General features: G+C 43.5%; 1 protein-coding gene and 1 long non-coding RNA gene across 7 annotated transcripts in view; one reads left to right on the top strand and one right to left on the bottom strand.

The window, feature by feature from the left end:
* Positions 1-11,604, top strand: part of LOC309514782 — a 39,094-nt gene extending 27,490 nt beyond the window's left edge. Inside the window, exons 1-3 of one of the 5 annotated variants that reach the window (XR_014212192.1) lie at positions 2,380-2,623; positions 6,337-6,426; positions 9,505-11,604. This is a non-coding gene — a long non-coding RNA (uncharacterized lncRNA). Of the gene's footprint in view, positions 1-2,379; positions 2,624-3,532; positions 3,680-6,336; positions 6,427-9,504 lie in introns of those variants that run through there. The other 4 variants (XR_014212193.1, XR_014212191.1, XR_014212194.1 and 1 more) reach the window with 4 other exon arrangements.
* Positions 58-23,097, bottom strand: NFIL3 (nuclear factor, interleukin 3 regulated). Of its 2 annotated transcripts, none has more exons than XM_082242336.1 (2): positions 22,946-23,097; positions 58-1,952 (listed from the first exon to the last, which is right to left on the bottom strand). In XM_082242336.1, the coding sequence occupies exon 2, from the start codon at positions 1,751-1,753 to the stop codon at positions 365-367; it is 1,389 nt and encodes a 462-aa protein (XP_082098462.1). In that variant the 5' UTR covers positions 1,754-1,952; positions 22,946-23,097; the 3' UTR covers positions 58-364. The 2 variants fall into 2 exon arrangements, with proteins under 2 accessions (XP_082098462.1, XP_082098463.1); XM_082242337.1 differs by lacking the exon at positions 22,946-23,097 and adding an exon at positions 22,265-22,283.
* Between the last annotated feature and the right edge of the window lie 76 nt (positions 23,098-23,173).

Here is a 23,173-nt window from a genome sequence, read left to right as displayed (position 1 = left end):
AGATAATAGAGATGGTTCTCAGGACATGTTAATGGAAATGGACCGACGACATACCAGTTCTGTGCTTGTCACCAATTGTTTATTGGAACTGGCAACTTTCACACTTTATAGTAACAGAACGACAGAAAAATAATGTTCACTATATGCAGCCTTTGCACAGGCTACTTAACTATACACAAGGCATAGTGATCATGACAATCTAGTCTTTATAGTCATCTGTGCACGAAAAGACACCATCAGACATCATGTGAACATTACAGTGAAATGACATCACAAGTCCAGTGAAAATTCAGCATAATACAAAACATATCAATCTACTGCAAATGACATCCTTTAAAACAATAAGCATTTATTCAGTAGTCATTTAGCCAGAGTCTGAAGCAGAGATGTGTTGTGTAGTTATAAGTCTTTTAAGTGAAGCAACCTCTGCGGACAGATTTGCTATGCCCTGCTTCAAATACAAGTTCTCTGTCTCGGACACTTTGTAGGAATTGTCTTTAATGTCAGCTGCTCCCGTTTTGCAGCCACTCTGATTTTTTTCAGTTAATTCCTTTTGATGGTGCCAGTGCTCTGGTTTCAGAGACCAGTCTTGAATATTAGTCACTTGGACAGAGAAAGGAGTGTGAGAAGTATGTACCAAATTTTGCACATTGTGCTTTTCGAGTTCAAAATGCCTTTTAGATGACATATCAATTGGTGACGTTAGTTTCTGGGTAGCATCATAGTCATTATCCAATGATTCCACTTTGATCTGCATGGCCTTAGCCTTAATTCTAAGCTTATGAGGCAGTGCAGAAGAGCTCACCTCTGGGACTTTAACTGTGGCATGATTGCTTTTAAGTTCAACAGGAGAGTGGATTGGGCCTTTAGGTACCTGCTGCTCATCTTCTCCATCTGATGACTTTCCAACAACACCGTCATCAGCCTCTGAAGTTCTTGGAGAATTACTAGAGGATCTGTTAACTTGCAACAGTGGAGGGGAATGTGAGTAGCCACTAAAGTTGCTCCCCATGAAATTTGGGTACATGGATGTTGTATAGGAGCCTCTTTCATCTCGTGAATCCCTTGCATAGTTTTCCAGTTCCATTGGCTCCTGCTTTATGAGCTGGAACTTATTTTCCGGATTTTTGCAATTATTTTGTATAGGGCTCACTTGAGCATGATCTACTGATGACACTTCAGACACATCGGATAAAGAGCTTTGTGGCGAGTGCTTAATGACAGATATACAACTGCTGCCCACCATTGGTGGTTCATGCTCATCAATGAAAGAGTTAATACTTGATTTGGCATTCTGATACTCCTGAAAATAAACAGCTGTTGAATTGCTGAGCTTCTGAACCTCTTGGGCATATGCAGAAGAGCTAATTAAACCAAACTTTAGCTTCAGTGAAAGTAACTCAGCTTTTAAAGTGGCATTTTCTTCTCCCAGTGCAATTAGTTTGTTCTCCAATACAAGGTCGTTTAGCCGCCGCTTTTCACGAGACCTTTTGGCAGCTTCATTATTTTTCCGCCGTTTTTCCCAATACATGGCATCTTTCTTTTCATCAGGAATGAATTCCCGCTTTCTCCGGCATGCTGAAGACTTGTTTTTTGCAATGCCTCCTTCACTGAGTAGCATTTCATCGCCAGTAGCTAGGTCATCAGATACATCTCCTAATGTAGAACTAAGTGCCATAATTTTGTCCACATTGCTACTTGTATCAGCGGGTGCCTGTTCTGTTTTAATGGACTGCATTTTTCTCAGCTGCATCAGAAGCAATTTTTAGTAGGTGTGCAAATAGTAACAGGATAAATTAATCTTCTAGGACTTCTTGAACCGTAACAACTGGATAAATACAGTAATTTTAAATCCATAAGCATTCTCCCATTTGTTCCATCATCTCAAGCATCATGTCGTCTTGGTAAAAATTGCTTCTGGGTAGGTTCAGCCTACAATCTTCGGAAAACACCTGTGGCATACAAAAGAATAATAATAATGATTAGTTTCTTGATTTTACAGTCTTTAAAATGTATGTGTGAATATTATTCAGAGTATCTTTTAGTTATTCATTCAGGAAAGAAAGCTCAAGTCATAAATCACTGAATGGCTTCACCATATTGGGCATATCTTAATAAACAGATAAACAGGTATATAGTACTTGCATACCTTAAAAGAATTAAGATAATGTTAATGGGAAATTATATAAGCTCTAACCACATTCACTTGTAGTGACTTATTACTATTAATTAATTATACATTTAATATCTTGTCTTTCTTCCTCTCCTTCCTTGGGGGTTTTTAAGCAGAGGTTGGGTGGCCATCTGTCATGGATGCTTTAGCTGGGATTCCTACATTGCAGGGGGCTGCACTAAAAAAATAACCCTTGGGGTCCATTCCAGCTCTATGAGTCTATGATTCCACCTTGGTATACTTTCCCAGGATATCTCCCACCCAGGCATTGATCAGACCTAGACCAACTTAGCTTCAGCAAGTAGATTTTTTTACTGCTGTGGAAAACACCTCATGCCATACCACAAACTGGAATGTGTAACTATGACTCACTTGAATTTAATCTGTATTGTTTACTCTTTCTCATTTTCCATCCAAAAGAATAGCGACATACGGATTACTGATATATAGGTCAGTATAGCCTAACTATATTTTCCTTGTCTGACTTTCATATCACCTTTCGGCCAGAGGAGTGGTGGGATGGGACAGATTTTCACTCAGAAGCAGCTATAATTAACTCATAGAAGCCAGCTCTTTGTGCAATCTACGGGCCTAACAACATGTAACATCAATGACATGGTTAGCTATCATATTGTGGGTTGCTTAAAAATTAAAAACTCACAAGGTGTGGAGCATCAATTGTTATCTGCAGCACCACAGTGCACGGGAAGGCGAGGGGAGGAAGGAATAGCTAAGACCACAGCAGCACCTCCAACCGTTGAGCATATAGGCGAGACGTAAGGAAGACAAGGGACACAGGTGGCACTGTGGGTTAAACCACAGAGCCTAGGACTTGCCGATCAGAAGGTCGACGGTTCGAATCCCCGCAACGGGGTGAGCTCCCGTTGCCCGGTCCCTGCTCCTGCCAACCTAGCAGTTCGAAAGCCTGTCAAAGTGCAAGTAGATAAATAGGTACCGCTCCGACGGGAAGGTAAACGGCGTTTCCATGCGCTGCTCTGGTTTGCCAGAAGCGGCTTAGTCATGCTGGCCACATGACCCGGAAGCTGTACGCCGGCTCCCTCGGCCAATAAAGCGAGATGAGCGCCGCAACCCCAGAGTCAGTCACGACTGGACCTAATGGTCAGGGGGTCCCTTTACAGAAGACAGCATACTAATAATCACTATGAATTCCAGAAAATCCTTTCTGTTTTGCAGATTTTAGTTAGTCACTTTCCCTGCTATGCTCCCCTACTGTAATTCGTATGATTCTGAAATTACTTCACTTTTCACTGGGAAACTTTAAATGGATTGCTGGTGACTGATTCTGCCCCGTATGGGTCTGTAACATCAATACACATCAAAAGTTCCTAACAAGTGAGCAAGAGTGCATAGCTGGGCTAGCAGGAGTCACTTTGCTTGTCATCATTTCCACGAATACAGTCATCGTGGTCCCCTGCCAAGAGTCAGAAAGAAGGCTTTGCTTTTTATAAGTTTCAGCTGTTAATTCTGCAGTCTGCATAACAAAGGGTATGATCTTCTCCTGTGCGGGTGTTGTACCTGAGTGTGGAAGGCCAAGGGGGGCTGGGGGGCAGCTGCCCCCGCAAATAACCAATCGAAATAAATGCAAATCTGAGGTTCTGCCCTCCCTAACAAAAGCCTGCCCCCCAACAAAATTTGTGGCTACGTCCCATGGTGGAAGGTACAACAGAGTTCAGATTTCTCCACCTTCACCCTAAGCATAGACAGCCATTTGCTGTGTGGTAAGAGCTGTGGGCATATGTTTTGCAGATTCATTCTCTGGTGGGGCTGGAGAAAACTCCTGTCTAATCTCTGGAGAGGCACTGCCAGTCAGAGTAGAGTCTACTCAGCTATATGCATTAATGCTCTGACTTGGTATAAAAGCAGTTTCCAGTGTTTCTAGAAAACCTTTGTGTGCCTCCAATATCCCTGTTGAGCCAGTTTCCTTCATTCACTCAACTCCACATTACTTGGCAAAGTCCTTTTAATATGTAATGCTATCCCATTTCTGTATGAAATTGCATTCTACTCTGATGTTTTCCATTGAACAATGAACTAATATTGGGTTTGATCCCACAGTCTCTCCTAGAGTGGAAGATGAGCTCTTTTCATTTGTAGAGGGAATCAAAAAATCTAGCAGAGGCGCTCTGCTGGAAGAAGGAGAGAGAGTTGATTCCCTCCCTGGGACCCAAGGAAAAGCTCCCAGGGTGATCTAGAGAATCCCACAATCCTCCAGGGCAGTTTTACAGGGGTCTGCATTGGGATGGATCAACAGAAATACCTCCCTGCTCCCTTTCTCCAGCATGAGTGGAACTCCAGTGATCACACTCATTACAAAGGTATTAAATACAAAGGATGGAGGAAGGAAGAAGGCTAAAAACTGCACAAGTAAGACTTCTGTCCTAGGTATTTTACACAAGTTCAGGGAATTTAAAATATTAAATAAGTCAGTATGCTAGATGGAGTACTATTTTCTGTTCCTTTTTATTTGTCCAAATTTATGTTCCGCTCTCCTAAATAAATGCTATTTTTGTTAGTTCTTTCTTTTGTGGTCAGTGTACAAGAGCTGCTTTGAAACTTTGGTTGCTTTGAAAGATTGGACTGGTGACAGAGGAAAGTTAAATATCAGTTTGGAAAGCCATGTACGTTTTTTAAAAGTATGCAGAGAACTATATCAAGTTTGATGCCCGCATGAAACCTAATTTACCAGGTCTCATTCACAAGCTAAAAGTATGCTTCATATTAATTTATCAAATTAATTCATATCAGAATGGCTGGTGTCAGTTTTTTACCAGGTGGTGGTGGTGGTGATAAACCATTGATTTTATTTTATTTTTAAGCCTGCTTCCTTCATCTGAAAACACTGCTGTAGCAATTTGCAGCTACAGTAACTTAAGAGATCTTTCTAAAGATAGACATTATAAATTATTTACATAGTACTTTTGTAGCTAAGACAGGCAACATCAGCAAAAAAATTCCTAGGAAGACATCTCCCAATTTGTCCACCAACATCATTTTAAAAAGGAAAAAAATTAAATCTTGTTGGTATTGCAAGGATGTTATAATGGCAGTGCAACTGCTAAGTCAGAGCAAATATTTCAAAATGAATTGTCAAAGTCTGAAGTGGCTTGAAGTCCTTTTTTAATGCATCCCTATATAAACTATGTAATAATTATTCTCATTTTCAAATTAAACTCTGAGGTAGGTTCTGCAATATATCAAAGACCACTCATGAGTTTGTGGTCAACCTTAGATTTGAAGCCTAGGTTCTCAAATCCACATCCAAAACACTATTAAAGGGGACCAGCCTTTTCTGGTATTGTAACCACATAATACTTCTATATTTGGTAACTTTAAAAGCTCCTATTTCAATGTTTCTATTCTCAGTTTCACCAGATGGAGCAACATTCGAGGCATAAATAATCTCATCTGCAATTCATACCAAAGGGAAATGAATGCAATGTATTAACTCAGGTTGGCTCACTCAATAAATGACAAGACTGTTAAGTAATTAGTGAAATAATATTCGTCTAACAACAACGTTTGACATTGTGTCCAAATGACAAAAGTTATTCTAACGCAGGTTTTTCCATACCTAAAAATCTACTCAAAATGGGAATAAATATATAAGCTATTAGTCAAGGAAAACAGTCTAAGGATGCAACAGAATATGAAGCAGGCCAAAGTAGTCTCTCCCCTTCCCGCAGGGTGTTTTTGCCATTGGTGCACTACAGCTCTGCACTAAACCACTGAGCCTCTTGGTCTAAACCACTGGGTCTCTTAGGCTTGCCGACTGGAAGGTCACCGGTTCGAATCCTCGTGACAGAGTGAACTCCCGTTGCTCTGTCCCTGCTCCTGCCAACCTAGCAGTTCAAAAATAAATAGGTACCGCTGTGGCGGAAGGTAAACGGCATTTCCATGCACTCTGGCTTATGTCACGGTGTCTCGTTTTGCCAGAAGTGGTTTACGTCATGCTGGCCACATGACCCGGAAAGCTGTCTGTGGACAAACGCCGGCTCCCTCGGCCTGAAAGCGAGATGAGCGCCGCAACCCCATAGTCACCTTTGATTGGACTTGACTATCCAGGGGTCCTTTACCTTTTTACCTTTACAGCTGTACCAAATGCATTGACATGCCAATCCCTCTATTTGAAGGCCCTTCCACAGTACATATTACAGGATCCAACAGCTTGGCACTACCTTAGGACTCTGGCATGCAACTGTTTGCAAGGAACAGGAGCAACTCTGCTCATAGAGGTATGGGAATGGCAGACTCTTGAGTTACTTGAAGTGAAATGTTACTTAAAGTGAAATTCTCCCCAACGCCAGCCTCCAAACCAGGTCGAGGAACAGCGGGATGGCGGCGCTGCGCCTCCCCGCTGTCCCCCGAGCTTGTGGGGCTGACCGATGTCTGCCCGAAGCGCGGGGCACTCTGCTTCAGCGCAACCCGCGCTCCGTGCAGCAGGCTGCTATGCACAGCGTAGGGAGCCCTGCGGGAACTCCCGCGGGCTCCCCAGGCTTGCTGATAGCTTCCTGAAGCCTGGAGAGCGAGAGGGGTCGGTGCGCACCGACCCCTCTCACTCTCCAAGCTTCAGCGAAAGCCTGTATTCGCCCCATAGGACACACTCAGATTTCCCCTTCATTTTTGGAGGGGGGAAAGTGCGTCCTATAGGGCGAAAAATACGGTACTCTAACTGCCATGGCATCCAGCATAATGTCCCCTTGAAGCCCCAAGGATGTGGGGGTCCAGCTAGCATGTCCGTTGAGGTTATTAGACTGAAGCAATGTGTGGAATATCTAGTAATTACAAGGGGAACTCAAGCATTATCATTATGGTGATACAGAAACCAATGGTCCACACTGTTTTGTAGATTTAGGCTTTACACTGCATTCTTTATTTCAAAGAGAGGGGTTTTCTTTTGTTCCCCTGGACCTTCACCCAAAAATAATTGAAAGAAAGGTGAGGTGCGATTTCCTTCCTCAATGAGAAAAGTATTCTTGAGGCTAACACGGTTTAAATTTGTGATAACAAAACTAATATTTACACTAGCCACAGAGCTTAAGTGGTTTTGTTTCTCACACAATGCCTTTTAAAAGGGTCCCTATTCTATATGACATGCTAATGGTAAATCCACCAAACACAGGCAAAGCTACAATAGCCTTATCAATAGCTCCCTTGAACAGTTTGTTAAGCCAGCATTTATCCAAATGGAAAAGACAAAGCCTTATTTGTTAGTCACGCTATGTGTGTGAGTCAAAATTTCATCTGACAATAGGATCAAAATGCATTTAATAAAAACAAGCTAATTTTACTTTGGCTATTTCTTATAATTTCTCTGGAAAGTATTAGTATGTACGGTCATGACTCCTACTGTATTTCAAATTCAGCCCTTTCCCCCTATGATTAATCTTGCAACTATTTTATCACTCCCTCCCTCAAAAAAAAAAAGGCGGGGGGGGGGGGAGAGAGTCTAAAACCAACTTTGAATGCTGCCTTACATTAGTCACTCTTGAAATTTCAGGTGCTTTTATAAACACTTTGAAAGTTGTTTTGTAGCATGTTGTGTGCCAATGAAACAATCAATACACAGCACTGTCTGCTTCATTATACAATTGTAAGCACAGATTTATACTACTAATGCCTATTTTTTTAATATGGCAATGGCCTGATTGTGACTCGATAAGTATTTGAGTAGGGGCCTGGTTCGATCTCAGGAGGGGGATGCCAAAGAGCTGTAAAAGGATTGGCCTTTGGGAACCAACTATGCTTTCTTTTGCAACAATATAGTTGCAGCTTATCAACATCCCAGCTTTGAATATGTCGAAACCTCTCTTGTCCTCCCTGCTTCCACCACAAGCACAATTAGACTGTAATCCTATACTCACTTATCTTAAAATAAGCCTCATTGAACCCAGTGGGGCTTACCTCTGAGTATAGGATTGCTATTATGTATTATTTTCACTTGAATCGGTTGTGGGAAGGATCAGATTATTATTATTATATAACACTTGGAGTAAAAGAAAATAGAAGTGACTTCCCAAGACCAACGCTGATAAATACCCAAGCAGTAAGAAAGTTTCTAATGGATTCTATTGACGGAGCTGACCTTGCAGTCTTTACTAATTCCTGCACAACACACAAAATTTTCACTTCTAAGGGGCAAAACACAGAGATCTGGTTCTAAGCATGTGAACAGTTTCAATTAACATCAAAGGAGCTAACAAAGTTGTTTTAGTTGGCTATTCTTCAGTTCCAAGCTCCACACTTTATAGGACAGAAGTCACACCATTTTAGAGACTCTTTATATTACAGTTGGTAGAGCATGGAGACTCTTAATCTCAGGGTTGTAGGTTTGAGCGCCACACTGGGCAAAAAGATTCCTGAATGGCAGGAGTTTGGACTTGGTGAACCTCGTGGTCCCTTCCAACTCTTCTATTCTATCCCTTTAAACTGAGCTGATGACTTAGCTGCACTACTTTTGGGAAACATTTTTTATTGCTCTTCAGCCTTCTAACATCAGGTGTTAACATTTTCTCAAGAATAAGTGCCTTGTAAAGTGCTGTTTATATTTCAAGTCAGAGTTACAACCATTATCATGACAGTACCTCAGGACCCATTTCAAATCAACAAAATTAAATTTCCAATGTTCCTGTGTTCAAGACAATTACAGTCGTACCTTGGAAGTCAAACAGCTTAGCTCCCGAACGTTTTGGCTCCCGAACATTGCAAACCCGGAAGTCACTGTTCCGGTTTGCAAACTGTAATTGGAACCTGAATGTCCGATGGGGCTGCCGCAGCTTCCAATTGGCTGCAGGAGCTTCCTGCAGCTAATCAGAAGCCGTGCCTTAGTTTTCGAAAGTTTTGAAGTCGAAAGGATTCCATTTGGCTTCCAAGGTACGACTGTATTATCTCAGCTGGCTGAACTGTTATCACCTATTTTGACTATTCACACTGAACACAAATTCAGGTTTGCAGAACATCTCAGCCTCAGTTGCCCATCTGTAAAATAGAACTAAAGTTGCCATCACAGGGCTATTAGGATGAGGGACTCAATAAGACGGCTTAATAAGTAGACTTATAAGCTTTTTCATTCTTACTGAGTCCATCATTCTAATAACCCTGTGATGAGTGACATCTTAGTGCATTTTTGGTCTCTGTCGAAGCCGCCCAGAGTGGCTGGGGAAAGCCAGCCAGATGAGCGGGGTATAAATAAATTATTATTATTATTATTATTATTATTATTATTATTATTATTATTATTATTACTACTACTACTACTACTACTACTATGCAAGTGATAACATTATCATTAATATGATTTCTACACTTTTCAGAAAAAGGAGAAACACCACCATTCCTATTTTTCAGATAAACGGAGAGAAAAAGCTGAGTACACTGCTTTAGAAGTGAGATCGCAAGCCCAGCAAAGAAATGTGGATAAGAGAATTATCATGCCTAATATGGAAGTGGGGACAAAAGCTGGAACAGAGACACAACCAGCTATTAACAAGATAAACTCTATGTAACCAAAAGACTACTTGCTAGGGAAGCCTGGTGCAACAGGTCTGTAACTTTAAGCAGTTTTAATTACAAAATTTAGACTTTAAGTGGTCACATTGGAAATGCAATGTTTTATGTTACAACGCAGAGTTTCATTTTGTTATTGGAAGGCATACAAATGCAGCCATCATTTTATGATTGAGGGCTAAGCCACACTTCCATTTGCCCGTGCTTTCTAGGCAGATTGATGTTTGTATAAATTCAGCAGTAAACAGCGGGTTTTCCCAGAGAAAGAGACAGGAGAAAATAAAAACCACTTGGAGCCATCCCTAGTAAGCATGGGACAAATGGAAGTTTGGGTGAGCCCGGAGTCCCTGATTTTATAAGGTCCTTTGCTGCTGAGGTTACACCACTCTCACGTCAAAAGGTGTCAGAAGTGTTCAGAGGTTATAGGGTCAGCATATAATTAAATTGTAGGTCAGTAACACACATATGCAAGAGATTTCTTCTCCATACAAGCTATGAAAATAAAAGAGGAAAACCTTAGAAGAAAATGTCATCTACTTAATATGCGTTAGAAAATCACATTCACAAAAGAATTCTCAAGCATATGAGCTACATGCAGTGCTGCAATATTTCTGTTTATCCCAGAGGAAAAACTGGAAAGTGATGTAAAACTGGAAAGTGATGTAACTGAATGAGTAGTACAGTTATTGTTTGTTCTGATAATTACAAATTAATTAATAACAAATATACTTTCCAAGGATAAATCACACAAATTATCACAATTTTCAGAATAGGATTGTCTTAAAAGGCAGTTTTCACATCACTTGCATTATATTGTTTCAAAGAATGCAATGGAACAACTGTTGTGTAATTTTCTCTCTCTCTCTCTCGCTCTCTCTCTCTCACACACACACACACACACAGAGAGAGAGAGAGAGAGAGAGAGAGAGAGAATTGAATTTTTCTCATTTTATTTCCCTATGGTTATTTGACATTTTTTCACTCATAAAATAGTTTGGGTTCTTTCTAATGAAAGTTCCTCTTTGTTGTTTTTTCTCCTTGAGAGCAGGTGAAAGGATAAAGGAATTTTAAAGCTGATCCTCAAATAAAGTTTCTATTCTATTTAAAACAAATGGCTCACTTCTGGCTTAGCTTTGTATATTTCCATCTGCTCAAAAGGCTATCCTTAGCACAATGCCTCAGCTACTGATCTCATAGTTCCAGTTGATTTCTATGGTGTTTGTGTGGAAGCAGAACCTGGTGGATTAATTAGTGTACTCTCAAGTGACCACATTGAGGTCACTGATGCCACTGATTTAATACAAATTTAATAAATAATAAAAGAACGATAATACTTGCAAATCTAAGGACCTGTCTTTTTGCTTTAACATATTTACATCCCTTCTAAATAGCACTACTGTGTACCATATGTTTAATTTAAGTAGGCCAAGAAACTCTATTGACTTCAACAAGTCATACAAAACTACATCAAGAATTGCAGCTCTCAGAATTTCATTTGGGTAACTTAAAATGCAAATATATGCTGGACAATTCCACAGCTTTCCGGTTAATCCATTGGGCTAATCCATAGAAAGTTAAAAATACAAATGGCGGATCAGATTGATTCATTGTTGACTGCAAGTGAAATCTACGTGATAAGGAGTTAAGACAGGAGCAATCAGACTTACTGATCACAAATTCTACTGTCCAAAGGCCAACTCTATAGCTTGTTGTGGGATGGGACCACTTGATTGTCATGTAACTAAAAATCTCACATAACACCGCTCTTTACAAATTCACAGACTTCTTTTGTGCTAATAGTCACTCATTTCCATCAATGGATATAACTGGCGCTGTGCAGTGGTACCTCGGGTTACATACGCTTCAGGTTACAGACTCCACTAACCAAGAAAATTACTTCGGGTTAAGAACTTTGCTTCAGGATGAGAACAGAAATCGTGCTCTGGCAGCACGGCGGCAGCAGGAGGCCCCATTAGCTAAAGTGGTGCTTCAGGTTAAGAACAGTTTCAGGTTAAGAATGGACCTCTGGAACGATTTAAGTACTTAACCCGAGGTACCACTGTATTTCATAATATAATCCTCTCCCAAGTCAGGGGTTGTCAAAAAGACCATTTCCCAGAGCAAAGGTCTCTTACATAATATGCTAAACATTAATTCAGTGCTAATTTGGGCAAAGAACAATGAAAGTACATTTTGGGCAGTCCAACTTCTCATGCCAAGTGGGCCACAAGAGTACTTTGACACCGAACCCATGGGCCGCACACTGCCCTGTGCAGGGGGTCAGGGAGCGAAACAGGGTCCTGCCACCTCCTTCCCAAAGCTGAGGAAACACTAGCTTGGCTTTGGGAAGAAGACAGGAGGCCCCAAAGTCCAACACCTTCCTTACCCAGCTTTGGGAAGGCAGAATAAGGGCTGCAAGGGGGGGGGGTGCCAAAGGCTGCCCTGGTGATTGATTGATTGATTGATTGATTGATTGTTCGTTCATTCATTCATTCATTCATTCATTCATTGAACCTATATACTGCCCTATACCTGGAGGTCTCAGGGCAGTTCACAGAAAAGAGCACAATATATAAAATCAAAATAAAAACAATAACCCAAATACACCCCCCCCCTTTAAAAAGAGCTGTATTTTAAAAGGGTATAGGATGTTGATCAGGACAACCAAAGGCCTGGTTAAAAATTTTACCTGGCACTTAAAGGTGTGTAATGAGGGCACCAAGCGAACTTCCCTGGGGAGAACATTCCACAGACAGGGAGCCACCGCAGAGAAGGCCCCGTTCTCGTGTTTCCACCCTCCAGACCTCTCGAGGAGGAAGCACATGAAGGAGGGCCTCAGAAGACTATTATTGAAAATTTTCTAAATAAAAATAAAATGTAATTTCTATTGCTTCTTACTTAGAATCATAGAATCATAGAGTTGGATGGGACCCTAAGGATCTTCCAGTCCAAACCCATTAGAAAGCAGGAATATGCAGCTATCCTATACAGTGGTACCTCAGGTTACATACGCTTCAGGTTACAGACTCCGCTAACCCAGAAATAGTACCTTGGGTTAAGAACTTTGCTTCAGGATGGGAACAGAAATCGTGCTCCGGCGGCAGCAGGAGGCCCCATTAGCTAAAGTGGTGCTTCAGGTTAAGAACTGTTTCAGGTTAAGAACGGACCTCCGGAACGAATTAAGTACTTAACCCGAGGTACCACTGTATGAGTATCAAACCTGCAACCTTGGTGTTATCCACACCATAGCTTTCGGCTACCAGTGTTGATTAAAGTAGCAAGTTTTTCGCTTGATAAATTTGTGACGTTCAAACTAAAAGTATTAATGGTTTAAAATCATTTGAAGCTTCACCTGAAGACCCATGGGGTTTCTCTCACACAAAAGGCTGTGCACCTGATAGCAAGGTCATCAAGAAGAATCTGTAAGCTGATGAGTCAGATCTGTTGCTTAATGTTTTTTTTATGCAACAGCCCTCAACAAAACATTTCATTGTTCAGGTTATTGCATCACTGTGATGTTATAATAACCGTAGATTAGGAAAAAAATAATTGCAACAAGGCAGCCATCTGGGGAAAAAGAACGTCATTACATAAATGAAGTTTGCACAACCTTTAGCAAAGGGAGCCCAGTTTAAAATAAGCGAAAGATAAAAGTGCAGCAGTGATTGATTTCCTGCAGAGATTACGCATGCATGGCTAACACTGTTTTCCTTCACAGGGGAAGATAAACTGCAAGAATCCTGAGTAAGCTCATATTGTTTATGGGAGCCTGTGAGATTTTTAACAGCTCTCCAACTGTTGCCTTAAAACACACACACACACGTAACCAAGATCTTAAAACTGGACAGTATGAAGACTAGTTAGCAATCCCTGAAATAATAGATGGAAATTAAAAATAGAAAGAAACCTGTTACCGTATTTTTCGCCCCATAGGACACACTTTTCCCCCTCCAAAAATGAAGGGGAAATGTGTGTGCATCCTATGGGGCGAATACAGGCTTTCGGTGAAGCCTGGAGAGCAAGAGGCATCGGTGCGCACCCTCCGGAGGGCTCCCCGTGCTTCGGGGGAGTGTCTGCAAGCCTTGTGAGGTCCCGCCGGGCGCGCGAGGCTTGGGGCGGCAGCCTGCAGCCCGAAGCATGTGGAGCCCTCCGGAGGGTGCCCCGTGCTTCGGGCAGGTGTGCGCAAGGCTTGGGGCGGCAGCCGCGGTGGGTGGGGGGAATAATTTTTTTTTTATGCATTCCCCCCCCCAAAAAAACAAGGTGCGTCCTATGGGCCGGTGCGCCCTATAGGACGGAAAATACGGTAATACATTGGTGTAATACATGCTGGCACACTGTGGATATTAATATATCATTAATCTAGACCCTCTTTTCCTTCACCTTCCCTGACATTCCATGTATTTTGAAGTTGGGGGCATACAAGAATGCATAAAATTGCACACGGTGGGAAAGTAACACCAGTCTCAAGCTCCAGGGTAGTTCTGAAGCCAGAGAACCTGCCCATGTCACCTTGGGCAACTTTGGACCCAAGTTACTTTGAATTTAGAGGCAAGCTGAATGTCTCTGAAGCATAGCCTAATAATAATAATAATAATAATAATTTTTTATTTATACCCCGCCCTCCCCAGCCAAGGCCAGGCTCAGGGCTGCTAACAAGCAATAATAAAAACAAGTTGAATGATTACAACTTAAAACAAAATTAAAATACATTAAAATATTGAAACATTAAAATGCCTCATTAAAATGCCTCATCTCAGGAGGAGAAGGAAAAGAAAAAAGAGAGGGAGGGAGGGAATCAAATTGGCTCCAAGCCAAAGGCCAGGCGGAACAGCTCTGCCTTACAGGCCCTGCGGAAAGAAATCAGATCCCGCAGGGCCCCTTGTCTCATGAGGCAGAGCGTTCCACCAGGCTGGAGCCAGAGTTGAAAAGGCCCTGGCTCTGGTTGAAGCCAATCTAACTTCCTTAGGGCCCGGGACCACTAGGGTGTTGCTATTTATGTACCTTGTGCTTGGTCCAAAGCAAATGCACAGCCTTAGTAACTGGTAGCATAAAGGATCAGTATCATTCCTGAGAGCCAGCATTGGCCAATTGATTTCAGGCCCATATTTCCCCCCCCCTCCCCCATCTGAATCATGCTCCGAGGGTAGCCTTGGGCAAATCATTATTTCTCAGCCTCAGTTTCAGACACGATCAAAATTTGATGTTTGTGGCAATAAAATGAGGTGAAACCTTACATAACGAGAACTCTGCATGATTTGAATCAATTTCCTCGCCATACTATTTAAATCTTGGAGCCAAAGTCTATAAACCCTATTCAGGATTACATACACACAGGCAAAGTGCTGGCCAGTTGTTGTTTTAGTACATACGGAAAGGGCACCAATTAAAGTTCTGGTTAATATTGATCAATAAACCTGTGCGTGCTGCTGGGCTCAGAATAAAGATTTCCAGGGATGCCTACAGCATCTTGTATGCCTGAAGAAAGTTCCTTAGTTAATCTGTAGCTAATCTCTGAGGCTTCTGTATAAAAAGTCAAGGGTGTATTTAACAAACAATCCTGAAGCTTGTTTGTGATCCATTTTGTCCTGAATAAATAATTACAGGAGGAAAATTAAAATGTAACTGAAATTGTTTCAATAACATTGACACAATTACAGCTACAGTGAATGAGAATACTCAGCAAATCCTCAAAACGTACGTGGTCACACCACATATTATTAAATCAAGTACATAAGTTATGACATGGCTTGAGGAAAATTCAATAGTCAAGTAAATCAGTAGTTATCAGAATATATAGCATCGGAGCTAGTATTAAGCAAATTTAATCTGCTTTAAGACTTGATCTGCCATTTCCTTTAATTGTTTTCTTATTTGCTGTTTACCAGCCTAATACAGTATAAGGAAGTGTGGTATACAAGTGTGTTAAATAAATAAATTAGCAAGGGCACAAGTTGTTTTAATTCATTTAATTTGGTTTTTGTAAGTCACTTGGGAGTTTCATTTGGGGGTAGGGAGGGACTAACAAATATAACAACCAAATAAATCCACTGAGTATTTGAATGTTCTCAGCATATGTATCACTCAAAAAAAATTAAAAATCAGTCTACTCTGATTTCATAACACTCATACCTCGTGTTGCGTTCTGCTCTTGTTACGGACTTTCAGCTTAAGAACGCAGCAAACCCGGAAGTGTTTACTTCCGGGTTCGCCACATGCGCAAAAGCGATCTCTGTGCTTCGCGCAGAAGTGCTCAATCACACCACGCACATGCGCAGAAGAGGTGCTCTAGTTGTGGACTTTTTGGGGTGCGAACTGCACTCTGAAACGGATTAAGTCCACAACTAGAGGTACCACTGTATTTCCAGCAACTGATGGAAACAATTAAAACCTGCAACTTGAAAACAATTGAAATCTAAGAATTTTTGACCTAAGTAAATTTTGATTTGTCCTTCTGCTGCATTCACACACTATGGCATGCTGGCAAATTTTGGGTGTATGAACAATACAATTCATGTTTACTCAGAAATGAATGCTATTGAGTTCAATGGGGTTTGCCGCCTTGTAGGACATCTTCAAGAGAAGAAAAGGCTAAGAAGTAAAAACCCACACAAATCTGGAGTAGAGTTCCTAAGACAGTTGGAGAGTATCTTGTACGCCTCCTTCCAGCAGCTCCTGCGGCCAAGCTGATGTCTAATATATTGCTTTGCTTTCCTTTGGACCACAACGGCGAGGCCAAGAAAGTCTTCTCATCCAGACAGCCCAGGACCTCTATATAAACTGCCAAGAGTTGCATGGGAGGCAGTAGTTACAAGTTACCAGTCTCTGCAGCCACAGCATGCACTGTGATTCTCCATATGTCTGACCTCACCTTCTGCCCTGGAGGCACATTCCATTGTCTCTCAAGACAGATGTATGCCAACAACAACAGCTAGGTGAAATGACTACAGGATTGCAGCTTGCTTATTCCACTGACCTAGCACTCTGGAGCCATTTAATCAATTATATGATGCACTAAGTATTGTGCTACTTAATCTTACCACAGCACTGCATGCGTAAATGTAAATATGTTGGGTGAGGACGTTTTAGAAGCCTATTGCCCATCATGGTTCTTTGCCTACACATGTATTATCTTTCAAGAGATGCACATGAGGCAACCCACATTTTTTCTTTAAAAAAATGCTTTGTCAACTAAGGAAGTTTGGTAATAAGGAAACACAGTTATATGGCTCTGCGTTTATGTTCATTGCGTGCTCCAAACACACCTGAGTACACATTTAAGAATGTCTGATCAAAGGGAATCTAGCCAGGCCTACAGTGAATTTGCCATTGGGTTATTTTGCTACCTTGTGATGAATTTCCAAGGGGGAAATCTATCAATCTTTTGTTTTAATCTATGATTCCAATATCTATAAACTAACTGAATTTTTAAAAATATATATTCTCAAAAGTTACCCTTAGCCAGCTGGGTTGTGACCATTAGGAAAAGGTATGAAATCATGGCATTGTAAGGGACTAAAATTTAAGACTCCTGAAGAGTAGATACCGTAATTCTGGGTGGTGAGGTGCAGCAAATAGCTTTACAGTGGTACCTCGGGTTACATACACTTCAGGTTACATACACTTCAGGTTACACACTCCACTAACCCAGAAATAGTGCTTCAGGTTAAGAACTTTGCTTCAGGATAAGAACAGAAATTAGGCTCCTGCGGCGCGGTGGCAGCGGGAGGCCCCATTAGCTAAAGTGGTGCTTCAGGTTAAGAACAGTTTCAGGTTAAGAACGGACCTCCAGAACGAATTAAGTACTTAACCCGAAGTACCACTGTACATTTATACTATGAGTAATCCTTGCTACAATGGGTACAAAAGCTGAGTGTTGGGGCAGGAATGAGCAATGAACAAAAGCGTTAACAGTGGCAAGGCAGGAAGTGAGTGGCATCACCAAGATCCTCCATTATCTCACGGACCATTGTGGAAGCTTCTATAGGGATGAGATGGTTGTGTGTATCTAGTCCATGGCAATGCAGAGCTGGGAGAAAAGTCGTGATGCACCTTCTCCAGACTAATGGTGACTCCAGCCAAATTGATCGTGGTACACAGATTATCCTTGGCCTTGAGACCACCGTCCAAGCATGCTGTTGCTTCAATCCTTAGGTTTTCCAACTCTTTGATTAGTATGCCTGTATGTTACGCGCGTTTCTCAACTTCTGAAATGTCCCACTGACAGATTACATCAAGCTCTCTATGTGCAGAAATACGGGTACCCATTTTAAAAATAACATGAAAATGTGGCCATAGTCATGCGACATAGTCATCTTTTCTCTCTCGTCGCTCAAAAAGGTTGGAAAAATTAGCCCTAAAGGTTTAGCGAAAAATACATGCTTTTAAATAGCAACACATTAACATTTGTTTCAGTGTCATTATTTGGGTGCCTGACTCAGAACCGCAGCCTTCAGATTGGCACCAATACAATGAAGTCAGCACTGAAGCTGCCTACTCAGTTTCAGCAAGCTTTGGATCAGCCCAGAGACATAATGGCAAAGCATTTGAAGTCAAGACTTTCCAAACCTCTTTGCAAGGTTGTCAGCACTGCAAGATTTCTGTGCAATGAGGGGGGTGGGTGTTAAACTGCCAGGAATTCTTACAACAAAAACAGGGCGCATCGGACGATAGAAGGGGGAAATAACCCAAACATTTCTAATCCTTATAATGGGTGAAAATACAGACTTAAAATGATAGGTAAAGTAAATATATATATATAAGTGCAATGCTGCTGGAGTTTTTCTTAACTATATACATTTGTGTGGTAATAGCTACAAAGGTTAATAACACCTGTAACACAACACCTGAGGTCATCCATCACGACTTGGCTGTGTAACATTTACCACTGGAATTATTCTCTGATCATAAGATGCTCCTCATTCTAAGTCATACCATCTATACTGGCTGGAAGCGTCTCTCCAGATTATCAGACAAGCGGCTCTCCACAGATCCCCTGCCACTGTATTACAGCCCTTCATTTCTTCCTTCCACCAGTAGAATACAGTTGTTTTGACATCATGGAAATGCTTTGACTTGGGCAACACACATAACTAGACTAACTGCTGCCATACTTAGTCCCCAGCCCTTTAGGGCCTAACCCCCAGGATTTGCCTGGTCCTCGGCACACTAAGGCTGTGTATACGCTAAAGATTAAAGTTGAAGCACATTGCTTCTCTCAAAGGATTCTGGGCACTGTAGTTCACCTCTTACCAGGTTACAATTCCTGGCAACTCTTAACAAACTACAGTGTAGGGCTGGGCAATGTATCGATGCATCATCCAAAATCTGTTTGGAGTCCACATTGTGGTAACAGCTTCATAATATTTGGCATGGAGATATCTTGTGAATAGCAATGTGTGTGTGCGTGCGCTATGTAAAAAAAATGCAATGTGAGAAAAAGCGTGAAGCCGGTCTTCGCTTCTCTGATTCCTGCCACCCCTGTTGCTCTGTGCAAAATAACAGTTGCAACACAATGTTAAAGGTAAGTAAAAATGTATCCGTTTTAGACTCCTAAGTAGTAGCAGTTGCCCAGACATTGCCCCATTCACCACTACAAAGTTCCATCCTTTTTTGAGACATCATGATATATCGGTACATCCAATAAACAGCTGGTGATAAATCACCATGTTGAAAAGTGGACATTGCTCAGCCCTACTACAGTGTCCAACATGCTTTGAGAGAAAGTGCGCGTTTTAAAGGTGAAGTATGCAGACAACCTTAATGACCTGGGAGTAAGTTCTACTCAACACAAGTACCATGCATAGGGCAGGAATTACCTCTGAGTAAAAATGCACTAAAGTGTGCCGGCAAAGCTTGTTTTCCTGGCAGCAGTTAGCAATAATTACTTTATAGCTACTGTAAAAAAACAAAACCCAGCAGCACTCTTGAATATGCAGGGAAATTACCAAACTAATAACACCATTGGCAACAGTAGTTAAATCCTATTCTTTCTGGAAATGCCACCTGCAGTATCCCCTCCTCCCTTTTTTTTTGAGGGGGGCTAAGAATCTGCCAATGGATATGAGCCTCATCACACATCCCTATTGTTTTAACAAGTAATTATTCCACCTCCAGTAAGCACCCCTTACAGGAATTAATGCTGCCCCCATAACAATGACCTGGTTAAGAAGTCTGAATTGTGGGAAATCTCCGAGGAAAGGCTTGGGCCAAGGAAAGGGGAAGGGGGGCTGGGTTTTTTTGCGTTTTTACTTAGAAGCCACTGTGCTATAGGGGAGCTAACACAGGCATCCTTTATACACACGATGGGGTGTTTGGGACTTTTCCACAGAGTTTACATGAAAGGTAATGAGCGCGCGCGCGCAAACGCCCATAGGCTTTTGCGCAAGAGCAAAAAATCTGGAGAGAAAACTCGCCAGCCAATTGCGCCCAAGGAGAGGCGGCATTCCGGGCTGCCCAAGGAGGCGCAAAAGCGGACGGGGTCGCCGTCAAACACGCGCGCGCCCAACCTTCGCTCTGTTTCGGTTGCCAAGTCTGGAGGGGCGGAGAGAAAGCGGGGCCCGGGAGGGTGGAGAAGCCAGAGCGAGGAGCTCTTGGGCCCGCCCCCCGTCGTTGCAACAGCGAGTACACACACTACGTGACTGGAGCTGCATCCCTCCCCGGGGCCAGCTTGTTCTGCTCGCGCTCCCTGTCCGTGCAAAACGACCGCTCTCCTGCCTTATTTACTCCTCTCGCCGACTCCGCTCCAGCCCGCCCGTCTCCTCCTCTTGTGCGCCCTCTCTCCCCGCCTCACTCCCCGGAGCTCTGCCTCGCCTTCTCTCCACCCCCACCCCCCCTTCGCAGAACAAAGGAATGCAAAGCGCGGCGGCAGCGCCATCCAGGCCCCTTCCAACGCGCAATCCGGCCCCAGTCATAACAACCAACGCCTAAGGCGGCTCGGGCGGCAGGCGGGCAGGCAACGCAAGCTCCCTCGTTGCCCGACGCCCCCGGCCTCGGAGAAGAACCGGGCTTTCCGGTGTCCAGAAGGAGTTCTTCCCCTCCCGTCTCTGCACCTCTTAGCTGTCCTCTGAACGCACAAACGCACCCGAATTACGCGCCGGTTACTTCTAAGGGGTCGCAGTGGGACCCTTGTTAATCTGGGCAAGAGCTCTGACTCGAATGCAGAAAGACCTCGGTCTCTCTCTCTGTCTCTCTCTCTGTCATTAAAAGAGCCACTAGCAGAAAATCAACAATTGTCGAACCCGATTTTGCGCTCCTCGCCACCCCCACCCCCGCGCAAACCTTGGATTTCTGAACCTCCTTATATTTTTAGAGTGATTCAGCTTCAGGATTTCTCTCCCCCTCCCCCCCTTTTTTTGGAAAAAATCAAGACCCCACCCCCACCCCGGCGCAGACGGATTTAATAGTTGCAAAGCGACACGATTGCGAGAGTGGCATAGATTTCGATCGCACGCTGGGATTCTGGCCATCTGAAATGTGCTACTGACCTAAATCGGGCTGGGCATTGTTGTTGGGTGTGTGTTTTGCAACGTTACGCCGACCGTCACATATGTTGAAATAAAGACTCCGCACCCCGCGCGCGCCCTCCCCCTCCGCCTTTCGCCCCCCGCGCCAGCCCGACTTTGTCGTTCTTGGTTGCAAATTGCAGGGGCTACGACGAGATCAGAGGCACCTCTCACTTTTTCCCGAAATGCGTAACAAGCTTGTGTATATATAAGCTTATGTATGTATGTATATATATCTCTATGGAGGAGGATGAATCATGCACGAAAGCCAACACCTACCAAGCCACTTGATGTGTGAGCGAAATGCCTTCCTAAAAATACCAGCCTTATCAAAACGTCTCCCAAGGCGTGGAGTTGAAAACGCCAGCAAATGTCCTTGAACGTCTATTTGCACAGCTCTGGAGAAAAGACCAGAAATAGCCCACGGAGCCACAATTGCTCAAATGTGATAGGGCTAAATATAGACGTGCACAATTTTCGTTTTAAGGGACGTGGCACACATTCAACAAGCCGAGCTGCCTTTCTCCAACTTACGCAGCAGCGATCTACTTTCCGACAGGGGAGGGAGATGCAAGAGGGATGACTTTGGAAATCGTGGTTTTATTTTAAGGCCGAGATTGCTCTAGTTTCTTTGTGGCGAGATTTATCAAAGCGCGTAATTAGCTGCCTAACCTGGCCACCAGCGAATGCCATGGTTGCATAATGCAACATTTCCAGGAACGATCAGGAAACGCAGCGCCTGAAAACCAGCTGCCAAGAGGGAGCAAAAGGCACGGGCCAATATAAACCGAATTCTCCCCCCCCCCCCCACACACACACACATAACATACATCAGAACAGCCCCGAATCAGGCGATTGTTACGTGTATACCTTTCTCTAGCAGCTTAAAAGAACGCAGCGTACGGAATAAACAAGGAATTTCACGCGCAGCACCAGTTCATCATGGGGCTTTTTTTATTCTAAAAAATGAGACCTTCCCTAAGAGATCCAGAAATAGATGAGATGTGTAAATGGGGAGCGTATTCCCTAACGCTGCACCAAAATTACCAAAGCATTGCACGCTCACCTCCTCTCTGAAGCGCTCGCCAATAACTCGCCGTGGACCGATTATGCAATGCGCGGAGATGAAATAACAAGCCCCGCCAGCCCCTCGGGCGCTTCAGATGCTCCCCAGGGGGAAACGGGCGCGTTTCAAAGAACTCTTCTTCCAAGGCGCATGCCACTATTAACAAGGCATTTTCCTAATCCTTTGCTGCCCGTCAACGATTCCTTCAGCCAACCCTCCCATCCATGCCCTCGCTTACCATCCATCTCCCCACCCCCACCAATCCCTGCTCATACAAGAAGGAATGGTGGCAAGATCTCTGAGCTTCAAGATCTCTGAGCTTTCCTCCAGCTCCCCAATCCCGATTCTCCTCCACCCCGGAGGAGGCATCTTATTATGTAAGAGCACCGCCGAGCTCTGAGCCAGCCGAGCCGGGGAAGCTGCTCCGAGGGGGGCTGCAATCAAAGCGGCCGCCTTCAGGCGGCGAGTCCCGGCGCTGACGTGCCAGAGGGCGAGAAAAGTTACTGCTGGGGCGCATGGAGAGGGTCGAATTTCTCCGACGAACCCGTGTCTAGAGAAGGGTAAACGCACACCAGGACAGAGTGAGTCTCGTCGGGAAAGGACCGAGGGGAGGTGGGCGGGGTAGGGGGGGAGAAGGACCCCCTTCAGACGAGCCATTTCCCCGACGGAAGCTTCCTGTACCTGGGCAAGCTGCTCGGGCCGAGAGGGGCCGAGCGCGCGCCTCGCTCGCCGGAGATCCCGTCGGCATCTGCTTCCCGTCGGAGCCGGTCGCTTTGGAGAGGGGCCGAGAGGCGAGCAGGTCCTTGACTACAACCAGGCAGCGAGATAGGGGCCAGGCAGGCAGAGAGAGAGAGAGAAAGACCCTCGCAGCAGGAGCAGCCCGAAGACGTCCTTCCCGTCGCGCGCCAG

Source organism: Podarcis vaucheri (assembly GCF_965113315.1).
Source record: "Podarcis vaucheri genome assembly, contig: SUPER_11_unloc_1, whole genome shotgun sequence".
NCBI lineage: Eukaryota > Metazoa > Chordata > Lepidosauria > Squamata > Lacertidae > Podarcis > Podarcis vaucheri.
The sequence above is the reverse complement of the archived record's forward strand: the minus strand, read 5'-3'. Positions and strand labels throughout refer to the sequence as shown.